General features: G+C 41.7%; 1 protein-coding gene across 4 annotated transcripts in view; it reads left to right on the top strand.

The window, feature by feature from the left end:
* Positions 1-20,237, top strand: part of LOC113522327 (intersectin-2) — a 38,690-nt gene that overhangs the window by 3,386 nt on the left and 15,067 nt on the right. For all 4 annotated transcript variants that reach the window (XM_052892257.1, XM_052892254.1, XM_052892255.1 and 1 more), the window contains 16 exons: positions 132-230; positions 1,672-1,750; positions 2,036-2,749; positions 3,623-3,716; positions 4,423-4,574; positions 5,408-5,510; positions 6,233-6,362; positions 10,476-10,586; positions 11,950-12,014; positions 14,453-14,635; positions 15,487-15,598; positions 16,792-16,869; positions 17,111-17,309; positions 17,876-17,959; positions 18,692-18,804; positions 19,537-19,600. In XM_052892257.1, the coding sequence (XP_052748217.1) occupies positions 132-230; positions 1,672-1,750; positions 2,036-2,749; positions 3,623-3,716; positions 4,423-4,574; positions 5,408-5,510; positions 6,233-6,362; positions 10,476-10,586; positions 11,950-12,014; positions 14,453-14,635; positions 15,487-15,598; positions 16,792-16,869; positions 17,111-17,309; positions 17,876-17,959; positions 18,692-18,804; positions 19,537-19,600 (2,380 nt within the window). The remainder of the gene's footprint in view (positions 1-131; positions 231-1,671; positions 1,751-2,035; positions 2,750-3,622; positions 3,717-4,422; positions 4,575-5,407; positions 5,511-6,232; positions 6,363-10,475; positions 10,587-11,949; positions 12,015-14,452; positions 14,636-15,486; positions 15,599-16,791; positions 16,870-17,110; positions 17,310-17,875; positions 17,960-18,691; positions 18,805-19,536; positions 19,601-20,237) is intronic.

Raw genomic sequence — 20,237 nt, 5'->3', positions numbered from 1 at the left:
CTCAGATGTTATTCCTCTGTACCCTGTAAATTCACTGTCATATCCCACCCTTCAAACCGAAACACAGCCATGCAAACACAACTGATTCACGGTAGAAACACGAGTCATAAACTAGTCATATGTTGTTACAGTCGCAACTACCGCCCCCTATACTGGGCGCCATTTGGACCTTGGCGGACACTAATGCGGATGGCAAACTGGACTTGAGAGAGTTCTCCATCGCTTGTAAGGTAAGGGTAGAAGGGTATCTACATTATTACATCATCATCATCATCAGCTATTCACTGTCCACTGCTGGACATAGGCCTCCCCCTAATGTAATGTAAGTTGGAGTCTTATTTCCGCACTGAGCCTCTCATTTGGACAGTTTTTTTAATGGGTGAGAATGGAATGGTAACCCCGCCTGCGCTATCGATATACGCTGGTGGCGCACCAGTGAGAGGTGATAGATGTGAATGAAAACAGGCCAGTTAGCCCATTATGATGAATTCATCAGGAATTAACCATGATAGTTTCCAGGGGGAACCGCGAGCAGGTTGACCTGGTTGGGTATATTGCTAGCAATGGGATTCTCGGTCTCCATTACTAACAATCCCTTTCCCCCCGCAATGAAGCTATTAGACCCCGTTACTAACAATCCTTTCCCCCCTCATTTAAGCCGTTGTACATATGAGTCGTGACTAGTACAACCAGCCCAGCTCCGCCCAGAAGCGCAGAAGCTTCCTGGTACCTTCACAGGCCTAACGGAGCGACCTCACCATTCCGAGGAGTTTTTAAACGTTGATGGGCCACAGCCTCACATTCCAGGATTACGTTAGCAATCGTTTCTTCGGCGTCGAAACAGCCTCCACGTAGAGGGCTGTTTCTCTTAATGCCTATTGCCCCTAATTTCCCAATTTAATAATAATTGTGAAAGTGAGTTTGTTTGTTACCTTTTAACGCCTTAACTTTGGTAAACGCATAGTATATTATATGCATATATTGGCCATATGGTGCCAGCATAGTATTGGCCACCCCTATAGGCGATTAAGGGAGGACAAGGGATGGGCAGCAGCGTCCCTCTTAAAACACCTCTAAAATCTGACCGTAGTTGCCAATCCGCCTGCCAAGCGTGACAACTAGTTGCAAAACCCCCCAAGGGGGAGGCTTATGTCCAGCAGTGGACAGTTAAAGGCTGATATGATGATGTACTATATGGAATAGGAGAAGGATATAGGCTACTCTTAATCCCAGCTATGTGGACAAAGTCACGAGTAAATCCTAGTATTCGATAATAAGAACTACTTCCATTACGAGCTATTGGCCACAACAGAATATCAGTGTTTTGCTCTGTCGAGGGCAAAGCAATAAACTGAGTTGTGACCATTTTGTGTTACTGTGGCACACACATGAAAGAAGGGAATTGTTTTTTATATATTTTGCATTTTGTTTTTTTTTTGTTGCTTTTTTTTTTCATTGTTTTGACTCTTTTACTGTTTACGTCTGTATTGACGTGTATGTTTGTATTGTTATTTGTGTGCTGTAAGTAATGTAAATAAATTATCTATCTATCATTACTAAAGCTTTGACGTAAATTCAGTTTTTTTTAATACTGTCCAGTGAAGTTATTAACTTGTAAAATAGTATATATTATATTAGGTAGTGAAATGAATTCTTTATTATCTTTAACAGATAATCAACCTGAAACTCCACGGCATGGAGGTGCCGAAGGCTTTACCACCATCTTTACTCGCATCCTTGAGCCCGCAAGGTAAGTTATGGCAACCGTGCTGACGGCCCACCTGATCGAAAGTGGTAACCGTCGCCTATATACATGGACAACACCGAAGACAAACCAGAATACAATGTGACGCGAATTAAAGACCCAAGCAAATTAGTTTTGTACAAAGTCTCCCTCTGGATATATTGTACCGTGGGTATTAGTAAAAAAAATTGTTACCACTTTTTATTAGGTGGCCCATCAGCTCAAACTATTTCCAATGTATAAAAAATTGTTAAAAGAATCTTAAAATGATCTATTTATCTATGTTTTCAGTTCAACAAAAACAATTCACCCCACCAGCCAAACCCCCCATTCCTCCCATGCCGACCATGCCCCAACAACCACTCATATCCGGGTTGCCAGCCCAACCGACCAACCAATCTCTACTTGGCGACTTTGGCAACCAGCCCCTTATCAACACCGCTCCCCAACCGATCCCCAGTGCCGCTCCTTTAATACCACCCATGAGTCAACCACCCATGGTCCAACCAACCAAACCCGCAGCCACCGTCCCAGACTTAATATCAGGCGTGAAACCTCTAACGCCGCCTACTCAACCGCTGATCGCTTCCTCTCAACCATTAATACCGACTCAACCGTTAATCGACGCGCAACCACTCATTCCTACCCAACCATTAACGGCGCAACCAACCAACCCACCCCTCATACCGCCAACTCAACCGTTAGTGGGCACCCAACCATTAGTCGGCACCCAACCATTAGCAGGCACTCAACCGTTAATCGGGCAACCATTAGTTGGTGGTCAACCCTTGATCAGTGCAACTCCGCCCCTCATCCCTGCCTCTCAACCCTTAGTAGGTCCTACCCCGCTGGTTCCCTCATCGCAACCACTGGTGACTGGTACAACGGTAGCTTCACTAATCAGCTCGCCGCCGCAACCAGTGACCACAGTGGGCGGCGCGTCCGGGCAACCAGTGACTTCTACTCCAATTACTGCTGTTAAAAGTGATGGATTATCGAAACCTGGTAAGTATTAATACATATTCTCATCATCATCACATCAGACTTTAACTGTTCACTGCTGAGCATAAGCCTCTCCCTTGGGAGGGTTTGCAAGTAGTTGCCACGCTTGGCAGAAGGATTGGTAACCGCAATCAGGCTTTAGAGATGTTTTAAGAGGGACGCTGCTGCCCATCCCTCGCCCTCCTTTACTCGCCTCTTACGACACCCACGGGAAAGCAAGGGGTGGCCTATTCTATGCCGGGACTACACAGTCCTCCCTGTAATACATTCGAGGTCGTCCCTCCATCTAGTGGGAGGTCGTCTTACATTATGTTTTTTTAATGGGTGATAATGGTATGGTATCGCTATACACTGGCGGAGCACCAGTGATAGATGACTGATGAGGATGAAAACAGGTCAGTTAGCCCATCCTGACGAATTCAACTAGAATAAACCACGACGGTTTCCAGGGGGAAACAAGGACAAGGTATATTGCTAGTAATGGGGTTATTTAACTCCAATACTTACAATGCCTTTTTTTTTTATACAACTTAGAATGGCAAACAGGATGATACCCCCCCCCCATGAGTTGTCATTCCTGAGGACTCGAGTGTTATCCCTCTGTAACCTGTAAATCCCCCCCCCCCTACACTGCGTTTGCCCTATATATTACACTTATGAGGTACCAAAGGCGGTCTTATCGCTAAAACAATCTCTTCCAGACAACCTTTGGGTAGAATAGAAACAAAAAGACGATTTGATATGTTTAATTTAATTTTGGATATGCAGGTACGAGAAAAACAAGGGATTTTGCTTTAGAAAATATTCAATTTTTTAGCCATCCTAACACTAAATCTTCTGCTACTTACAATAATGTTTCATTTATCAATTATACAGGTTCGGTAGTGACGAGTCCCACAGAGGTCGCTCTCGGCGTGATGAGTCCACCACCACTCGCAGAGTGGGGTATACCCCAGCAGCAGAAACTCAAGTGAGTAATATTTAAGAAACAACGGAGCATGGGAATTGTATAACAATATCTATACTGCTGTTAAACTAAAATTTCATCCCAACGGGACGAGTGGCGGTCCTCCGCCGTGCATTTTTCAAGGCACTCTCTCCCATGCACAACCACTCTTTGGAATCAACTTCCAGCAGCAGTATTTCCGAACCGATACGACAACATAACCTTCAAGAAAAGAGCATATTCCTTTTTAAAAGGCCGGCAGTACACCTGCAATGCCGCTGGTGTTGTGGGTGACCATGGGCGGCGGTAGTCACTTACTATCAGGTGAGCCGCATGCTCGTTTGCCCCCTGTGTTGGCATTGGTCCGATAACAAATAAATATCAGTTACCAGATAATAAATAAATAAATGGCAAACAAGCTGACGGCCCACCTGATAGAAAGTGGTAACCGTCGCCTATACACATGAGCAGTACCGTGGACATAACAGAGTATACTGTTTCGCCCATGATACCTGCCATGCGTTGCCATTCCTGAGCATTCAGGTGTTATTCCTCTGTACCCTGTCAATTCACTGCCATATCCCACCCTTCAAACTGAAACACAACTGCTTCACGGTTGAAACACGAATGGAACAGAGGTGCCCAAGCAAACGACTTTTGTACAAAGTCGCCATCAGGTAGTTCTGGATGTTGCAGCCTAGAGTTACTATGATAATGAGATGATATGCAGGTACACGCAGCTGTTCAACGCTACGGACCGAGCGAAGACCGGCTCGGTGTCCGGCGCCCAGGCCCGCTCCATCATGCTGCAGTCCAGGCTGCCGCAGCAGGCGCTCGCTCAGATCTGGGCTCTGGCCGACCTTGACTCTGATGGGAAACTTGGTGAGGTTCCATAAGAGTAAATCTTAGATTATAAATATATTCCACGGGAACTACTTCAGTCTTTCCAAGGACTACATTCCACTAGTTATTTGTTTAGAGTTATTTTATTTAATTCCGCTACCATTAGTATGTATGTGACTGCCAATACTCGAAGACTGACCATCACTGTTACTACCAGAAGTTCCACAACCTTCCATATTATCCATCAATCTCCGACTGTCATTACGTTCACGCACGTTTTGCGACTCGTGTTTCACTTCTGAACTAGGCGTTTTGAAGCAAATTAATAGATCGCTGCTCGGAGTCTAAAGTTTTTTTTCTAATGGGTGATAATGGAATGGCAACCTCGGGACTATCGGGATACGCTGGCGGGGTACCAGTGAGGGATGATAGGTGAGGATGAAAAGACAGGTCAGTTAACCCATCGTGACGAATTCCACTAGAATTAACCACGACGGTTTCCAGGGGGAACCGCGTGGAGGACGACCTGATAGGATGTATTGCTAGCAATGAGTCAATTAGACCCCATTGCTAATAATCCGTATTAAAAGCGTCTGGCCGTGTGGTCCCGGCATAGAATGGGCCACTTCACGTTCACCACTACCACATCTTCCTTTCTAATGGGTGTCGTAAGGGAACTTAATCCCTCCCTACATCCCTCTTAAAACAACACCAAAGCCTAACTGGTTGCCAATCTGCCTGTCAACTGTGGCAACCCCCCCCCCCCCAAGGGGGAGGTTTAACAGTAGACAGAAGCTGATATAATGATTAATAGAATCTACTTTCGAAATGGTTACAAACTATATTAAAATCTATTTTTTTTTTATCACCAGGTTGTGAAGAGTTTGTCCTTGCTATGTACTTGTGTGAGAAGGCAACCCAGGGCGACCCTGTGCCTGCTAAACTGCCTCCTGAGCTGATACCACCCACGTTCAGGTAAGAGAGGTGCTTAGAAAATAAACTGAAACGTGGCATGATAAACAAGCCGATGACCGGTGGAAAGGGGTTGTTAGTAATGGAAACTACCGGTTCCATTGCTAACAATATACCCTGTCAGGATGAGCACCATCTGGTTCCCCCTGGAAACCATCGTGCTAAATTCTAGATGTATTCATCACGATGGGCTAACTGGCCTGCCTTGTCATCTCACCTATCATCATTCACTGGTGTCTCGCCTGTGTATACCAATAGTGCAGGCGGGGTTACCACCCCTTTTTTTTATGTGTGAAAATGGTATGGTAACCCCGCCTGCGCTAACGGGATACGCTGGCGGAGCACCAGTGAAGGGTGATAGATGAGAATGAAAACAGGCCAGTTAGCACATCGTGATGAATTCATCAGGAATTAACCATGATAGTTTCCAGGGAGAACCGCGGGGAGGTCGACCTGGTTGGATATATTGCTAGCAATGGGATTCTCAGTCTCCATTACTAACAATCCCTTTGCCCCCGGTTACCACCTCATTGTCACCCATTAAAAAAAACTACGATTGCCAACCTGCCTGCCGAGCATGGCAACTATTGGCTAAACCTTTCCGATTTATGGGCAGGCCTATGTTCAGCAGTGGACATATAACGGCTGATATGATGATGATGATGATGATGATGATGATAAATAAAATAAACCGAAAAAATTCTTATTCGACGTCACCTTTTCAGACGCGAGTCCGTGACTTCGACAAGCAGCACGAAGTCGTACGAAGAGCGTCGCAGGGAGAACATGGCGCGAGGCCAGGCCGAACTCGAGAGACGAAGAAGCCAATTGGCCGACGCACACATGAAAGAGAAGGTAGGTGTTTTTTTTTTTTTTTTAATGGATGATAATGGAATGATGATCCCGCCTGTGCTATCTGTATACACTAGCGGGGCACCAGTGAGAGATGATTGGTGAAGATGAATAGGCAGGTCAGTTAGCCTATCGTGACAAATTCATCGATAAATTAGTTACGATGGTTTCCAGGGGGAACCACGTGGAGGTCGACCTGGTACAGTATATTGATAGCAATGAGGACTAACCTCCCCATTACAAACAATCCCTTCCCCCCGAGAAGGTAGGTGTGACTTTATACTTTTTACCCTCGCCTCCCACAATCCACTTGTTTCATTATGAATTAAGAGCTGGTATTAAATTTTAAACAATGTATTAAAGCTATAAAAGTTTAGAATTTTATAATAAATGAATAAGTTAATTTCTATTGTAAATTAAATATATTATTTTATTTTTATTTATTTATTTATTTATTTATTTACACTTTATTATTATAAACAAACTGACCTACGTTCCCATGAAGGAGAAGATAGGCGCGATTTAGTGCTTTTAACCCTAGTCTCTTACAGAATTTTAAAAAAATATCCAATATGTACGAGGTTTGTCCGGAAAGTACGTATAAAAGTTTTTTAAAAATTTTATTTTACAATTATTCAGGTAAATCAATTTTATCCCCTTCAAAGTACTCCCCCTGTGACATAATGCACTTGTGCCAACGCCGTTTCCACTGTGAGAAGGCTCCTTGAAAGTCCTCTGGTTGTAGGTTTCTCAGCTGCCCCGTCGTAGCTTTTTTTATCTCATTTATGTCCCCCAAATGCCGCCCCCGAAGTACCAATTTGGTTTTTGGGAACAAGAAGAAGTCACACGGGGCCAAATCCGGCGAATAGGGGGGTGTTCGGTCACCGTAATGGAATTTTTACTCAAAAACTCACGGACAACAAGAGAGGTGTGGGCAGGGGCATTGTCGTGGTGAAGAATCCAACGCCCCTCTCGCGCCAATTCTGGACGAACTCGTGCCACACGAGCTTTGAGGCGTCTGAGCACATCGACGTAGAATTTTCCATCAACTGTCTGGCCTGGAGGGACGAATTCTTGATGCTTTCTCGGCCCTCTCTGAATCTTTTTAGCCACTTGTGGACGGTTGGTTCCTTCACAGCATCATCCCCATAAACTGTTCTGAGATCGGCAAAAATTTCACGGCCATTCTTGCCGAGTTTCGAGAGAAACTTGATTACGACGCGCTGCTCTTCAACGGAAGCGGGCTCCATGCCGACGGGGTTTCGTTAAGAGGTAACTTCACAGATGGCGTGACAAGCCAGTTCGCACCGCACGGCGGTCAGACCAGAACTGAAGCATTGTTAGGGACATAAGGAAGGGGTCCTGCGCTTACCTGGCCTCCCCACTCCTCTTTCTCGCATTCCAGAACACTTTTATACGAACTTTCCGGACAGACCTCGTATATGGCCATCTTCGAAACTTTAAAATAAATGGTTGTCTTTTATAATTTAAAAGTACTTAATATAAAATATAAAAAAAACATGTTTATTTGTGGTTTTGTTTCACAAAAAGAAACTGTCACTTGATAATGTTAGTGTGATACCAAAACATATCAGCCGTTAACTGTCCACTGCTGGACATAGGCATTTCCCATAAAAGACATTTTGCCAGTCAGTCTTCACGTCGGGCAGACAAGTTGGCAACTGCAGTTAGGCTTTGGCATTTCAAGAGGGACGCTTCTGCCCTCCATAATTAAGGTCCCTTTGTCGCGTCTTACAACACTAATGGGAAAAGAAGGGAAAAATGAATAAATATAGAAGACTTCTTAATTATTTGTTGAGTCAACAAAACCAGCTCTAGTTACAGGTCACTCAATAGTTATTATATCTCATAATGCTTATCGTTGTTTTAATTTATGTATATATATATGTATATATTTCATATGTATTAGTTTATTCATATATATATTTAAAGGAAATGTTTATGTATTATATGTGCATTTCTTATGTGTATATTATATTTATATTGTGTATTGCCTTAATGTGTCACTATAATTACGTCACATATTTTTCACCACACCTGCCCTTCATACGCTTTCTGTTTTTACCCAATGGTTAGCTGGTAGAGAATGCCATATGGCATTAAGCTCGCCGCTTGTACAAAGTTTTATTGTGCAATGAAGAATAAATAAAATAAAATAAATAAATAAATATTGTCAATTGCTAAATGTAGTATCCAAAATCAGTTTAGTTCTAGCAAAAATATCACGAGATATAGTCACAAAAAAACTCATAATAATCAGACCTCTATTTGAGGTCCTTTAAAAGATATGGGACTCATAGTATATAATTGCGTACATAAAATATTTTGGTTTAATTTTGTTGAGTATGGAGGGCTATAATACGCTTGAAGTGAGACGGAAAACTAAATTTAATTGAAGTATGTGTTAAAATTAGTGCGAGGGGACAAATGTAACCAAACTGTACTGGAATCAATATCAATAGGAGCGCCCAGTAACTACGTGCGAGCACGTCGACGGCACTTATTCGATGTTCCATTACGAAGAACAGAGTTGCCTAAGCAGGCTCCCCTATCTCTTGCATTGAAACTACTCGATGATATTTTGAGCCAGTATTTGTTCGCAATTGGATGTATTTGCCTCCAACTTGCTGGAGTCTCGTCGAGTGACCACAGAGTGTTTGTGTTCACACGTTTCTTGTTTGAGTTAAATCTTTTTATATTATTTTTGTTTATTATTTTAGTGTAATATACCTTTTTATATGTTATTGTACTGATGCTTTCCTGGGTGAGCGTATTGGAAGACTGCAAGGCTCACCCAGTGGATGTAATAAATAAATAAATAATTTACTTTCACGCCTACCAGGAAGCAGAGGTAATTTAACACGTTATTTTACAATATAAAAATGAATCGCTGAATGTGTTGCTAAGCGCAAATCTCGTGAACAGCTGAACCGATTTCGCTTATTCTTTTTTTAGAACATCCCTTGAAGTACAAGGATGGTTGTTACGGAGAGAAAATTTTAAAAAATTGCCTAAAAAAGTCTAAAAACAACACTTTTCTAAACTCCCATACAAATGACTCGTAATAATACCTAAAAGTAAATTTGGACTTTAATACCACAGCATAAAGTTCAAGTGTTAGTGGAGAGGTTCCGGGAAGGCAAAACAATTGAGTGACCTTATCTTATCTTATATATTTTTTTATATACAACTTAGAATGGCAAACAAGCTGACGGCCCACCTAATGGAAAGTGGTAACCGTCGCCTATAGACATGAGCAGTACCACGGACATAACAGAGTATACTGTTTCGCCCATGATACCCGCCATGCGTTGCCATTCCTGAGGACTCGGGTGTTATTCCTCTGTACCCAGTAAATTCACGCCATATACCACCCTTCAAACCGAAACACAGCCATGCAAACACAACTGCTTCACGGTTGAAACATATTCGCATATAGGGTCAGCTAAGCTGTTGCACGTCGACCCATACGGATCTTTTGTGCTTCCCACCGCCTTATACCATCATTTCATAGATCCTATGTGTTACCCTAACGATACCCCGCGGTTTAAGATATCTGTAGTCCTCTGGCTCCGGATAAGCCGTTCCCAGTAGATTGAGTAACCTTAGTATCATATAAAACTTGTCATATTTTAAATGCCAAGAATAGCTGCTCTATTTAGCATCAGCATTGCCCTCGCGCGAAGCCGGGGCGAGTCGCTAGTTAATAATAAATATTAAATTAATTAAAAAACAATCTCATTCCTTATGAGGTAATCAGAGACATCTGTCGACTGTTACCGTTAGAAAAAAATACAGTATGGTTCAAACACAGGATATGGCAGTGAATTGACAGGGTACAGAGGAATAACAGCTGAGTCCTCAGGAATGGCAACGCATGGGGTGTATCATGGGCGAAACAGTATACTCTGTTATGTCCATGGTACTGCTCATGTCTATAGGCGACGGTTACCACTTTCCATCAGGTGGGCCGTCAGCTTGTTTGCCATTCTAAGTTGTATAAAAAAAAAAACATAGTATTTTGTACTTTGTTAGTAAAACTTTACTGTACAATAAAAACTTGAATATCTAAAATTTATTGATAAATATTTGTAGGCTGAAAGAGAACGGAAGGAGAGGGAGGAAGCGGAAAAGAGGGAGAAGGCAAGACTAGAGGCGCAGAAGAGGGAACAAGAGGAATTAATGAGGAAGCAGAAGGAAGAACAGGTAATGGTGATTCCACTTGTATTTTATATACTAAATTATATTATGCCATTGTGTGTTGCATAAAAAAACATAGGAAATAAAATAAAAACTGACATGTAAAGGTGGAAAGGGGGGGAGGTTAGATGGTATTTTTGAATGGATGGTATGGGGGAGCGATTGCTAGTAATGCGGACTGCCTGTCTCGTTGCTAGCAATGTACCCTTGTCGGGTCGACCTCCACGTGGTCCCACCTGGAAACCATCTTGGTTATAGAGTTTATAAATCTCTGTTACTAACAATCCCTTTCCCCCCATGGCAACTGCAGTTAGACTATAGAGATGTTTTAATAGAAACGCTGCTACCCATCTACCATTAAGTTACCTTAGTCCCCTCTTACGACACCCACGGGAAAGGAAGGGGTGGCCTATTCTACGCCGGGACCACACGGCGACCTTATTTATCATACATAAATAATGGTACAAGTTGTATGAAATATATCCCAATGTTACAATAATACCTACTTGTAGGGGGGAAGGGGATTGTTAGTAATAGAGACTAAGAATCCCATTGCTAGCAATATACCCAACCAGGTCCACCTCCTCGCGGTTCTGCCTGGAAACTAACATGGTTAATTCCTGATGAATTCATCATGATGCGCTAAATGGCCTGTTTTCATTCTCATCTATCACCCTTCACTGGTGCTCCGCCAGCGTATCCAGTTAGCGCAGGCGGGGTTACCATACCATTTTCACCCATTGAAAAAATACCTACTTGTACAACAATTAGTCCGTTACCCTAAGGTTGTCTTGAACAGATTGCTTTCAGCAATAAGACCGCCTTACTGTATTCATACAACTGTATCGTTACATTTATTAATTGTCTTGCTTATTCCCCATAATCTCTCTTTTCATTTAAGAGTTTCCTCTTGTCGGTGCAACTAATTCGTGCATCCTCCTCCAGCCAGCTCTATCCCAGGCCATATCCTTTATCTCCCTATACGACATGACGCCTAGTGTTTCCTTTATCTATCCCATGTAGTCATTCCTCGGTCACCTTCCTCTTTTGCCCTCTATTTTTCCCTCTACTATGCTCTTTGAAAAATCGTCATGTCGTATAAGGTGGCCCAGCATTTCGCCTCTTCTATTCTCTATTATTTTAATCAATGTTCTTTTCTCGTTCACTCTTTTCAATACTTCGTTAGTTCTTCTGTCCAGCTGATCCTTTCCATTCTCCTCCATGTCCACATTTCGAATGCCTCAAGCATCTTTCTTTACTTTTGCGTCATTGTCCATGTTTCACACACATACAATGCTATGCTCCAAATCAAATATTGTATAATGCAAATAAAGTATACTCATTCAATATTATTAATTTTATTTTATAGGAGAAAAGAGAAGCAGCCAGGAAGGAGATGGAGAGGCAGTGCCAGTTAGAGTGGGAGAAGAAGAGGTAAGTTTTGAGTTCACGCTCACTTTTTATCTTTATCCGAGCAGTAAGTGCTTTATATTTTTATTTTTTTTTATTTTATTTCAATAGGTACACATTACAGAGAATTAACATAGTTACATTAATTTATAAACTACAATTATGTTTTGTTCAAGCTAATCCTCCAAAACTTTGCGTACACGGCATGATCAAAACATAAACACACAGCTAAAGTCTGTAAACACAATATAATTTAAACAACAAAAAATGGATAATCATATATATATATATATATATATATATACACATACATACATACATACACATACACATACATACATATACACACATATACATATATATACACATATACATACACATACACATATACACATATATACATACATACACATACAAACACAGACACACACAAACACGCGCGCGCGCGCGCACACACATACAGAAACACACATACCACGGTGTACATATTACGTTCATATATATGTTACAACAAAAGAAACTATCTACTAATTACAGAGGAAAATAATACGTAAACGTCGTGACGAAAATTACTGAACTTCTGACCAAATATATCAAGCTTTTCACCATCCTGATGAGCACCACCACGCTGAACATTATTATAAGACCGGCACATTCTTAAAATGGAATTGTTAAATGAAACATTATTCCTAGTGTTTGGCGCATCAAAAACACGGGAGTTACGACATTTATTGTTAGTATTAAAGTATAGTAAATTAAGTAGCGAGGGACAGTCAACCATAGAATTAACAATTTTATACAAGTAAATTAATTCAGCCGATTGTCTTCTAGATAATAAATTATCTAATTTAAAGTATTTCATTCGCGAAGCATAGGATTGAAGTTTCCTGACTAAGCCATATCGTCTACAAGTAGTTGCAAGGCACCTTTTCTGTATTCTTTCAATATTTTCTTCATGAATAGCATAATATGGGGACCATATTAAATTACCATACTCAGCAATGGGTCTTATAAGTGTTTTGTATAAGTATAGTAGACTGTGGGGTTTATTAAAATTTTTAGTTGCTCTGTATATGAACCCAAGCAACTGGTTACAACGACTGATGATATAATCATAATGTACACGAAAAGATAATTTTGAATCAAACATTATTCCCAAATCTTTAACCACATCTTTACGCTTAAGTTTTTGCTTGTTCATGCTATACTCAAATATAAATTTTAGAGACCTTGAAGCAAAAGATATTGTGTTACATTTTTTTACGTTCATATACATATTATTGGCACAACACCATTTGTAAATATTATCAAGATCCTTCTGTAACTGCAAACAATCTTTGAAACTATTCACTACGCGATAAACTTTGAGATCATCAGCATAAAACAAGCATTCACTTTTTATAGAGTCTACTAGGTCGTTAATAAACAAAATAAATAATAAGGGACCCAAGTGCGATCCTTGAGGAACTCCTGAGGTTACCATAACAGGAGTAGATTGGAAACCTTTAATAGCAACCATTTGACTTCTATTAGAAATATATGATACGAACCAACGATACAACGAGCCATGAATCCCAAATGAAATAAGTTTTTTTAACATTAGTTCATGGTTCACCTTATCAAAGGCTTTGGAAAAGTCAGTGTATATTGAATCCACCTGTTGGCGATTATTAAATGCATTACAAATGTAGTTTTTGTAGATAAGTAGATTACTAATAGTTGATCGACCAGAAACAAATCCCATATTATTTCGAAATTCGTGTATAATATAGTATATGTCATATATGTGTAAGTATGTTTGTTATTTATATATATTTATTCGTTTATATATGTAATTTTAGTATGTATGTATATCAATAATTACTAGTACCGCATTCGAGTATTCTGACACTTCCCTATGATTGACTGGGAGAGAATGCTTCTAGCATTAAGTCCGCCATACACATATATGTACTAATGAATAAATAAATAAATAAGTTTTGATAGTATTTAGACTCAGTCCTCAAAATTGGCGACGTATAAGGGGTATCATGAGCGAAACAGTATACTCTGTTATGTCCATGGTACTGCTCATGTCTATAGGCGACGGTTACCACTTTCCATCAGGTGGGTCGTCAGCTTGTTTGCTATTCTAAGTTGCATGAAAAACCTTCTCATGCTCAGACATTATCCTGTAAAAATACCATTTTTTTTATGGATGATAATGGTATGGTAACCCCGCCTGCGCTGTCAGTATACGCTGGCGGGGCACCGGTGAGGGATGATTAGTGAGGATGAAAAGGCAGGTCAGTTAGCCCATCGTGACGAATACAACGATAAATTAGTCACGATGGTTTCCGGGGGGAACCGCGTGGAGGTCGACCTGATAAGGTATATTGACTAACCTCTGCATTACTAACAATCCCTTCCCCCCTGTTACAATGCTATTGTAATAGTATGATGACCTTATATTACTTACCCAGGATCCGGGAGCTGGAAGCGATGAGAACAGAAGAGCAGAGCAAAGTCCTCAGTCTCAAGTCGAAGAGTCAGACCCTGACTGCTGAGCTGAGCTCGGTCAACCTCCGGGCCAGCAACCTGGCCAAGGACATCCGCGAGACCAGGACGGCTGTGGCGGCTGCCAAGTGCACCATAGACGGCATGAGGTGAGGACAGTAAATGGATTATAGGCGAGTACGAAAAAATCATGGAAACGTCGCAAAGTCAGACTTTTTCTGCCTGAAGAAGTCCATCTTTCAATAATAATAAACTAAATAAATCTTTTTTTTTTTATACAACTTAGAATGGCAAACAAGCTGACAGCCCACCTGATGGAAAGTGGTAACCGTCGCCTATAGACATGAGCTGTACCATGGACATAACAGAGTATACTGTTTCGCCCATGATACCCCCCATGTGTTGCCATTCCTGAGGACTCGAGTGTTATTCCTCTGTACCCAGTAAATTCACGCCATATCCCACCCTTCAAACCGAAACACAGCCATGCAAACACAACTGCTTCACGGTTGAAACACGAATGGGACAGAGGTGCCCAAGCAATCGACTTTTGTACAAAGTCTCCCTTTGGTCTAAGATAGATGGTCTAGATAGGAAACCCCTTAAAACAATGATAGGGACAATATCGGGCCAAGGGGAAGAAGAGATTGTTAGTAATGGGAATTAGTAGCCCCATCGCTAGCAATATACCTTGTCAGGTCGACCTCCTCGTGGTTCCCCCTGGAAAGCATCCTGATTGATTCATTGGTGAATGTGTCTCGATGGGCTAACTGACCTGCTTCATTTTCTTTAGTCATCCCTCACTGGTGCCCCGCCAGTGTATACCGATAGCGCAGGCGGGGTTACCATACCATTGTCATCCATTAAAAAAAATAGGATCATAGCCCACAGAGTACAGACGGACACGACAGACAAATTTTCCATCAGGTGGGCCGTCAGCTTGTTTGCCATTCTAAGTTGCATGAAATATATGTATATCTGTATGTATGTTTCTCTCCAGATCGGACCGCGACACCAGTATGGCGGAGATGCAGCAGCTCAAAGCGAAGGTCAAAGAGCTCAACGCTAAGCAGATAGCTCTGAATAAAGAGAAAGCGGAGTTGGATGCTAAAGTAAGTTCATCACTAGCTTTTACCAGCGACTTTGTCCGCGTGACCGAGACAAAAAATAGCCTTATCTCTTTCTCCATTCCATATAGTACTTGTATACCAAATTTCAAAGTGAATTAAGCCTGCCTTTTCATCCTCACCTTTCACCTCTCACTGGTACCCCGCTAGTGTATACCGGTAGCGTACAAGGGGTTATCATGCCATTTTAAGGAAGGTCCCATTGCTAGAAATATATCCTGTCAGGTCGACAGTGGTCCCGCCCTGGTAACCATCGTGCTATATTCCAGGTGTATTCATCACGATGGGCTAACTGACCTGCCTTTTCATCCTCACCTATCATCCCTCACTGGTGCCCCGCCAGTGTATGCCGTTACCGCGGGCGGGGTTACCATTCCATTACAATCGTCCAAAAAAATATGTATGTGCATACCTTATACTGTGTAATCCCGTTGATGGTTGGCCAAAAAAATATTTTCTTTCTGAAACTCTGTTTATTAATTCTATCACCAGTTTTAAGGAACAGGTTAAGTTCACTAACATACTATTTCAACCCTTCTTTGCATGATTTTTTTATTAGTGAAATAAATCAAGGTGATATAATTGTACACCTGAGTCCTGGCGTGAATTTACAGGGTACAGAGGAATAACATCTGAGTCCTCAGGAATGGCAACGCATGGGGGGTATCATGGGCGAAACAGTATACTCTGTTATGTCCATGGTACTACTCATGTCTATAGGCGACGGTTACCACTTTCCATCAGGTGGGCCGTCTGCTTGTTTGTCATTCTAAGTTGTATAAAAAATAAAAAAAAATAAAAAAATGTCCTCAGGAATGGCATGGCACACACATGGGGGGTATCATGGGCGAAACAGTATACTCTGTTATGTCCACGGTACTGCTCATGTGTATAGGCGACGGTTACCACTTTCCATCAGGTGGGCCGTCAGCTTGTTTGCCATTCTAAGTTGTATAAAAAAAAATCATGTTCAAATTTAATGGAGAAATGGTTAAAGAAATAAATTTGACAGCTATGTTTTGTTTTTTTTTTCTGCAATGTACATTAAAAAGGTATCCAGACACGATCAACTTAAAGTGAGCTTGTTCTTTTATATAATTTTTGGGCATTCAACGTTATGATGGAAATTTCCACCAGTATGCAAAGAAAGATTAATTTTTATTTTTCCTTGTTTTCAGGCTAAAGCGTCAGAGGGCGCTGGTGAGGACGGCAAGTTGAGTATGATGGAGGTGACATTGAAACAGCTCAGAGATAAGGTATGTTATTGTATAATAAATAATAGTATATATATATATATATATATATATATATATATATATATATATATATATATATATATATATATATATATATTCCGCTACCGTTATGTATGTATGTGACTGCCAACACTCGGAGACTGACCACCACTGTTACTACCAGAAGTTCCACAACCTTCCATATATATTTCTACAGGCATTTGTATTTTATATAGATTAAGGTAAACATGTTCGAATCCAGGTGGAGGCAGCCAAAGCGATAGTGGAAACCAAGAAGGCGGACTTGGAAACGAACAAGAAGCAACTGTCGGAGCTGACGGAGACGGTGTCGTCCCTGGGCGACAAGTGTGAGCGCGTGTGGCAGCTGTACGAGCAGCGGCGCGGCGAGTACGAGCGGCGCCGCTCCACCGCGCCCGCCGAGTCCGCCTGGCCGCCCGCCGGTACACGCACGCTGCCGCCACGCCGTACACACTACTCATCACTCACCACACACTACTTACTGCCCATCACTCACCACACACTACTCATCACTCACCACACACTACTTACTGCCCATCACTCACCACACACTACTCGTCACTCACCACACACTACTCGTCACTCACCACACACTACTCGTCACTCACCACACACTACTCGTCACTCACCACACACTACTCGTCACTCACCACACACTATTCGTCACTCACCACACACTACTCATCACTCACCACACATTTCTTATCACTTACACACACATATCACACACATTACATACCATTCACCACACACTGCGAATCAATTCGCCGTAACTATTGTTTACTTTAGTCGTAACTCACTATTCACTGCATAAAAAACTCACTGACACACGGCGAGGACAATTTTTGAAACCGGTTGAATTGTTTTTGAGTTCATTCATAACAAACAAACAGACAATCAAATGTTCCCTCTTTGTTCAAATTCGTTTTCAATTTTAATATTAAATTTATCAGTAACATTTATCTAATTGAATGATTATTTGTTTCAGAGACAGAATGGGGCACTTCTGAGGAGGCGTGGGGCGACAGCGGCGCCCCGGGGGATGCGTGGGGCGACGCCCCCGCCACCACCGGTACGTATATATATATATATATATATATATATATATATATATATATATTTTATACAACTTAGAATAATAATTTAAGAATAATTTATATGCTCGAAATGTGGTACAAAGGTCTTAAATGGTAACTGAGCTACACATTTCGCCTTATCTAAACGCATGCAAATTTTGTCTTAGCACATGTTAAGTAAAAATTTATGGCAAACAAGCTTACGGTCCACCCGGATACCCTGGCAAACCCAAGTTGTCCCCCCCTCTCCCAGTAACTCCATATTGTGTGATCTACATGTACACTAATATTATAAAGAGGAAAGATTTGTATTTTTCTGTGTATGTATGTTTGTAATGAATAAACTCAAAAACTACTTTGTCGATTTCAAAAATTCTTTCACCATTAGAGAGCTACATTCACCCTGAGTAACATAGGCTATATTTATTGCTAGAAAAGATTAGGGATCCTTACTAAAACTTTATTAACGTAACTCGAGGTGTACAAAAAAATGCTGTAAAATATCTTTGGTCGCGTGCGCTGCGGAAACTATTGGTGATAGAACAAAAGTATGTTCTACAATGTTGAAGGAAATATCAATAACTATAAAAAACTCCGCGACACTATATGTCCAACTATTATTAATATTTCGTTATGTCACAATAACCATTTTTTAAAATGTTGTAAAAATTTCCCCCCGTGCGAAGCCGGGACAGGCTGCTAGTATGTAATCAATCTGTATCCTATAGCCACGGAGCCTGTGACGACGAGCGCAGTGCCCAGCGGAGGCGCTAGATGGCGCTGCGTGTACGAGTTCGCGGCTCGGACCGCCGACGAACTCAGCCTGCAGCCGGGGGATCTGGTAAATGATCATCTGTATATATACAACATTATGGGTGTCACAGTATATATATATATATATATATATATATATATATATATATATATATATATATATATATATATATATACAGTGCCGCCCGTTGTACTTATGTGCGCTTATGTGTTACCTTATGTGTTTTTTATGCTAGAATTGTACTCAATAATGCCACTGTCGTGGAAGAAGGTGCTTTTTTTAATGGATGATAATGGAATGGTAACCCCGCCTGTACTAACGGTATACGCTGGCGGGGCACCAGTAAGGGTTTTTTTTTTATATACAATTTAAAATGGCAAACAAGCTAACGTTCCACCTGATGGAAAGTGGTAACCATCGCCTATAGACATGAGAGTATACTGTTTCGCCCATGATACCCCCCATGCGGTGCCATTCCTGAGGACTCAGGTGTTATTCCTCCGTACCCTGTAAATTCACGCGATATCCCACCCTTCAAATCGAAACAGCCATGTAAACACAACTGCTTCACGGTTGAAACACGAATGGGACAGAGGTATCCAAGCAATCGACTTTTGTACAAAGTCTCCCTCTGGTAAATGATAGGTGAAGATGAAAAGGCAGGTCAGTTGGCACTACACCTGGAATTCAGCACGATGGTCTTCAGGAGGACCATGTGGTGCTCCATCTGACTGGTTGTCCGCATTACTAACTATGCATCAAGTCTTAATCTGGTGAAATAATGATGATTGTCCGCAGGTGAGCGAGGCGACAGCCGCGCGCGGTGACGCTGAACCGGGCTGGAGGTGGGGCACGGCCAGAGGTTCGTATTGCAGCACTAGGTACACACGGGGCGTAGGTAGACGCAAGCAGGGCACTGCTAGACGTAGTTGGGGTACTGATAGATGTAGTTGGGGCATTACTAGACATAGTTGGGGTACTGATAGACGTAGTCGGGGCGCTGCTAGACATAGTTGGGGCAATTATAGACGTAGTCGGGGCACTGCTAGACATAGTTGGGGCAATTATAGACGTAGTCGGGGCGCTGATAGACATAGGGCAATGCTAAACGTAGGCGGGTCGTTACTAGACATAGATGGGGTACTGCTAGACATATTTGGGGCAATGACAAACGTAGGCAGGGCTCTGCTAGACATAGTTGGAGTAATACTAGGCGCAGGTGTTACTGTTACGCAAGAGGGATGCTGATATCAAAATTGCATATCCGCAGTTTTAAGCTAGTTTTTTTAAATAATAACGGCCACATAATTACACCAATCGCCAGGATCATAAGCTAGGGTACCCTGTGTTATGAGGAACCGGGAGACGAACCTCCGGAAGCACAACCAGACCAGAGGCCTAATCGGGAATCGAACCCAAGACCTAGTTTACGCAGACTAACTTATTCGTTAATTCAATTTAATTCGTTTGTTAAGATTTTTTTTCTTATTGCTATTATG

Source organism: Galleria mellonella, unplaced genomic scaffold (genome assembly GCF_026898425.1).
Source record: "Galleria mellonella isolate WM207_F2 unplaced genomic scaffold, CSIRO_AGI_GalMel_v1 utg150, whole genome shotgun sequence".
Lineage (NCBI taxonomy): Eukaryota > Metazoa > Arthropoda > Insecta > Lepidoptera > Pyralidae > Galleria > Galleria mellonella.
This window is presented reverse-complemented; position numbering and strand designations above follow the sequence as displayed.